Here is a 5,868-nt window from a genome sequence, read left to right as displayed (position 1 = left end):
AATTTTGGGTAGTCAAACTATTTGATAATTAAATATCAAAAAACTTATTAAAAGTCAGTAGAAGAAAATATTCCGACGAATGATAATGAAACTTTACTAAGTTTCCAATTTGGAGTGATAAAAATATCAAACTTATTAAAAATCAGTAGAAGAAACTATTTAAACATATAATAATTAAAAGAAATTTTATTCATATTCAATAAATATTTATACAATTTCAATTAGATAAAGCAAACGAAAAGAATTCCTGTTTAAGTAAAATAAAATTTATTTCTAATTCAAAAAAATTTTTTTTTTATGATAAATCGAAAAAAATAATATTTTAGCCACTTCTTTTTTGTTTATTTGTATTAAATTTACATATATCTCTCTTATGAACGATAATATTGTACAATTCCATAAAATATCTAAATCTTACATATATATTTATAGGTTTATGTATGTATAGAGAATATTTTTGTGTATACACATTGACGAATATTGAGTTCAGGGCGATCAATTATCCGCTAAATTCATTTCCAATGCATTTTATTTCTATAATAATTATAATTCAATATACACACAGCTAAGGGGAAATTTATTTCTTTAAAATAATCATCTTTTAACTTTAAACAATATTCTTATCATTAATTTTTTTTTCTTTTTTTTTTAAACTTTCAGTGAGATTTCGATTATTTTCGAAATATTCCAAAAATGAATTTTCTTTTAATTTCATTTTAAGCACTTTTGACACTGAAAACGATTCGTTTGATATTTGAACATTTTATAAGCTTCCAAAAATATTTTTTTCGTAAGTTATTTTTTTAATTTATCGTACAATTAAATTAAATGTCACAATTTATAAATTAAATGCAACAACAATTAATAAAAATAAACAACTAAACTGTTATATAAATAAAATATATTAAAAAATATATATAACAATAGATTAAAAAGTATTTCATTTAATTAAAAATAATTTTTTCTTTGGTTAAATTACTTTTTTGTAAATTAAAAAGCTTTTTGATTAAAAGAGAAGGCAATTAAGGAAATTAAGGAATTATTTTAAAAATTGAGTAGAATCTAGAAATTAGATGTAAAAAAAAATTTTTTTTAAATTGACTTGGTATCAAACAAACGTTTTTCTGAGTGCGATATTCAATATAATTTATATATTATGTATTTTACTTAATTTTTGTTATATATATATATTTGCAATCTCACTTTCGGGCAAATTTTCCGAGTCGTATTTTGCTGAATTCATAAAATCACTTTGTTGGACAATTGTTAAGCAGCCGTTAAGTGGGTAGTGAAGGGGGTGGATGGGAGTGTATTGACATTGTGAAACAAAGCGATTAACGATGTAACTTTATATACGAACTCGGTCTAGACCGTAAATCCGAGATTATTCCTGCTTAAATTCAGCTTGCTCGTCGCTAATAAACTCATATCGATCATTACTAAGGCCCAACTCATTACAAAGTCGGGCAAGTCTCGTTGGAAAAAATCGAAGGCCTTTTTCATAGGTTTCACTATCCACTGGTACGTCTGAACAAATTAAGGACAAGTCCAGATTCGTCGGTATATAATTACGTCCAAATCTGAAATAATAAAATTAAATTCTTTTTAATTCCCTTGAATTAAATTTTTTTTCTAATTTAAAATTTTTTAAAATTTTTTTCTAGGTTCTTTTTTTATTTCTTACAAGTATTTTTTGAAGTATTCCAAATTAGAGAAAATTGTCAAAAGGAGAGAGTGATAATTAAAAAAAAATAATTTTAATCTTTAAAGGACATTTCGAAAAATAAAAATTTATCAATCTAGAGTAAATTTTTAATAATTCCGAATAAAAATATTTACAAAAACGCAAAATACTAGAATAATTTTCCGTCAACAATCAAGTATAAATCTATAAATGTTAAATTGAATCACGAATGTTATCGAGGATTTGATTTCTTTTCCAATACAACTCTGAACTTTAATTAAAATTTTAATCTCCAATTCACATACTTCAACTACATTTATGTATACAAAAAAAAAATAATTTTAAAAATGTCTTAAATTAAAATAAAAAAAAGTTTGACTTTCGCTATTTTTCGAAGAGTATTAATTTTTAAAGATTTTGGATTTAGAAACTTTTTTAAAAACATTTAAGTATTGTCGAGAATACTTTAGTTCCTTAATAAAACTTATAAAAAGTAACCCATCTATTTCGGTTGTATATATTTAAAAACTTATTAAAAGTCAGTAGAAGAACATATACAAACGACTAATTTTTGCTTAATTATTATTAAGTAAAGCAAATTTTAAACCTTGAGGGGAAGAGAAATTTTTATTTAAAAAAATTTCTGTTTAACGTTTTGTAGATTAGAAATTTTAAATTTGAATTGGAAATTCAAAATAATTTTAAAAAATTAAAATTTTTAAAAACTGAAAATATGTTTTTTTTAATGATAAAAAGTATGTAAAAGAAATTATAAAATATAATTATTACCTAATAAATTTGAGATCACCCCTTGAATGTCGATCATAAGTTTGACCCTGTTTTTGACCGGATCTGCCGAATCTTATAATAACGTCGGGCCTCGTTCGTGTTTGCCTTTCAGTTTTTGAATCCTCATTTTGCTCAATAGTATTAAATTTTTCCATTGGATTACTGCGACCAAATCTTATAAATGACGAGCCCATATTGCTGCGCCTCTCTTTCGAATCAGCTTCCTCAAAATTGTCCTCCAAATTTCTCTTTAACAAGTAACCGTAATCATTTCTCGGTGCTTTCAAAATTTTGATATCACTGCTTGATGGCAATATGAGTCCCGACGATAAAATGCAGTTTGAGCTCAGCCCAATTACGTAAAATAATGCCCGAGAAATCTAAAAAAAAATTAACAAATTAAATCCTAAGTAACTTAAAAAATTCAAAATTTAAGTTTTTATTTTACAAAAAGAGTCTGATAGACGTTTGAAAAATTTTTTTCAATATACAGTTACATGTATTTATTTTAATTAAAATTTTTAAATATTCAAATTTGTCAAATTTTTGACTTTATAAAAAATTCTGTACCCAATTAAAAATTAAAAATTTTAAATTCGCAGTAAAATTTAATAGAGGTATTTCAAAAAAAATTATATATTTCTTTTTATAACTTTTTGGCCGTCCTTAGAAGGTAAATTCCCTAAAGTGCATTATCAACTCTCTATCCTGTATGAATTTTTAAAATCATTTTTATGTTATTTTAAGGCGTGATGCCTCATTCTTTTTATGATCTTTTCATGGACTCACGAAGTAAATTGTCATTTTGCATACACGATGTTGCCTACGTGACATGAAGTTTATAATTGAAGCGTCAAAACATATTGAAACATTTCCATATTCAAAGTAGAATTCATTTTAATATTCAAAAGTCAAGAATTTTTTCAAAATTAACCCATGTCAATATAAAGTTAAAAAAATTTTTTTTTTTAATAAAAAATGTATTAATATCTATAAATGCAAATAAGAAATATAAATGCGAAATTTAAGTACAAAATTTAAATAGTAAATTTGTAATTATATTTTTCATTTTTGAATATGATTTTTAAAAAAAATTTCCTAGAGTTTAAATTAATTTTTCAACTTGAACAAAAAAATGACTACAGTAAAAAAATGTCAATAGGATAATTCCATAATTAGATAAAGTTTTTCTTTTCAGCTAAATTAAGCTGTTTTGAATTGCTCTTGCCTTTTTTTTGCAAACAAAATGATAAACGTTAATTAATTTTAAGAACTTGTATTACACTTGACAATAAGTAATATTAGATCGTTATCACCGTGTTTGATAATATTATGGTCCTGTGAGAAAGATTAATATGCGAGTAACGTTACTTAATTAACCTTGCGCTACCGACCCTTATAACGATCTGACGCAACTCCTCCTCCGCATATATTCGCGAAAACAGAAAAGCGATCCAATAATTGGTTCACAAATGCCAAAAAAACGATAGAAATTAGTCAAAATTATTTAAAAATGCATTTGAGAGAAAATTTTTTTTGCAAATTTAATTTTAAAGTTATTATAATTTATAAATAAATAAATTTTTTTAAAAATTGAATTACTTTAATTCTATTAAATTCAAAGATATTTAATCTTATAAACTAAAATATTTGTTTTTTTTAATATTTAAAATATTTAGTTTTTTAAAAATAAAAGTTCTTGTAATTTTTCTTAATTTTAAATATTTACAATTTTTAAAATTTTAAATATTTGAAATTTTTTTATAATGTGAAATAATTATAATTTTTCAAAATTTTAAACATTTAAAATATTTAAAAAATTTTTAATATTTACAATTCTTTGAAAAATGTTCTATTTTTTTGAATTAAAGTGCAAATAAAATTATTGTCAAATGAGAAAAAATATTCCGAGAATGAATGGCTTTTATTTTTCAAGATTAGCGAGAAAAATCCCAGTTGAGGCGTAAAATAATTACATTTCTTAAACGACTCACGTAATAGTCACAAAATCTCATCACTTCTCTCACTCTCACTTGACACCAAAGAATCGCGATAAATTTTTTTTCCTTTTCTTTAACACTTTTTAGCACTTGAAACATAAAAAAAAGGGGAAAAAAAACTTTTTACGATGTCCGCACACTAATCTCTCTACTTGTTGCGCGCCTCTTGTTAAGATATTTCCTTGAAAAATATTTTTATACTTTTATCCCCCTTCAACCACATGACTTTTAATTTCCTTTTATTTCACAATTTTTGAAATAATAGTATTTTGAAATTTTTTAAAGTTGAACTTAAATTTTTCTTTATTTATTATATAAAAAAATGTTACGAAAAAATTAGAAATCTATTTTTAAAAAAGGTTTATAAAGTATTTACCTTTAATTTCTGTTATTAATAATTGTGTGATTAAAACTCTTTTCTTTTGAAATAAGAAATTTTCATTTAGAAAACTTATTATTTTCTTAAAAATGTAAAGAATTATTTAAAAGTCAGTTTAATAATTAACTGAAATAAAAATTTATTTATTTATCGAAATTTTAAAAGTGGATCTACTACTTATTTTTGAAAATAATTATATGAATACAAAAATTAAGGTTTAAGAAAAAATTTGTGAATTTTATAAATTAGAATATAAAAAATTATATATAACATTATAAATATTAAAGTAAACACAATTTAAAATTAATTAAAGCGTTAAAGACTAAATGCTGAACTTTTTATTTCTCTTCGATGTGAAATAAAAATATAAAACAAAGTTTTGAGTTTAAATTAAAATTTTTTAATATAAAACTTCTTTAATGTAATTTGTAATGTATCTAATTTTTTCATAAAAGAATTTAAAAAATTTTTTTTAAAAATTTTTTAAAGAAAAGAATTAATTTTTCTAAATAAACTTTTTAGTGTTTCTACAAATTTTCTTTTTGAGGAATAACTGTAAAAAAAATTTCTTTTTAAAAATGTTAAAAAGTGATGAATTTAAAATTTGTAAATCGTAGTCAATTGTGCATAATTGTTTTTGTTTTTGAAGGGGAGATATGATGACACTTTTAATATCTCGCAGCTTACCATATCGTATGGACAAACTTGTCACTGGTTGTTGAAGGTAGTTCTTAATGTTATAGTAGCTTGGTGGTGAAATGAGTGTCGGGGTTAGAGATTACACCCTTATATAGAGCCTTTGCGCAGCATCCACGTCTGTATCTTTTACCCGCTTACCAACGCATAGATGCTCTTACCTGAGTTATGATTGGCCAAGCGTAAAACACGATACCTCAACATTATTTTGATTCAATTACACCTCTGCTTGCCATCATCTTAATCTTCATTATTTTTCAAACACTAAAATAAATTTATTGTATAATTAAATATTTAAATCAAAATAGAAAAATTCCTTT

General features: G+C 23.2%; 1 protein-coding gene across 2 annotated transcripts; it reads right to left on the bottom strand.

Moving 5' to 3' along the window:
• Nucleotides 1–986: 986 nt before the first annotated feature.
• On the bottom strand, nt 987–5,634 carry LOC122499751 (FMRFamide-related peptides-like). Of its 2 annotated transcripts, none has more exons than XM_043608248.1 (3): nt 3,044–3,171; nt 2,474–2,853; nt 987–1,580 (listed from the first exon to the last, which is right to left on the bottom strand). In XM_043608248.1, exons 2-3 carry the CDS (start codon nt 2,665–2,667, stop codon nt 1,385–1,387), a joined length of 390 nt encoding a protein of 129 aa, XP_043464183.1. In that variant the 5' UTR covers nt 2,668–2,853; nt 3,044–3,171; the 3' UTR covers nt 987–1,384. The 2 variants fall into 2 exon arrangements, with proteins under 2 accessions (XP_043464183.1, XP_043464182.1); XM_043608247.1 differs by lacking the exon at nt 3,044–3,171 and adding an exon at nt 5,540–5,634 and having other exon boundaries at nt 988–1,580.
• Nucleotides 5,635–5,868: the final 234 nt, after the last annotated feature.

Source organism: Leptopilina heterotoma, unplaced genomic scaffold (genome assembly GCF_015476425.1).
Source record: "Leptopilina heterotoma isolate Lh14 unplaced genomic scaffold, ASM1547642v1 Lhet_174, whole genome shotgun sequence".
In the NCBI taxonomy this organism is placed as follows: domain Eukaryota; kingdom Metazoa; phylum Arthropoda; class Insecta; order Hymenoptera; family Figitidae; genus Leptopilina; species Leptopilina heterotoma.
This window is presented reverse-complemented; position numbering and strand designations above follow the sequence as displayed.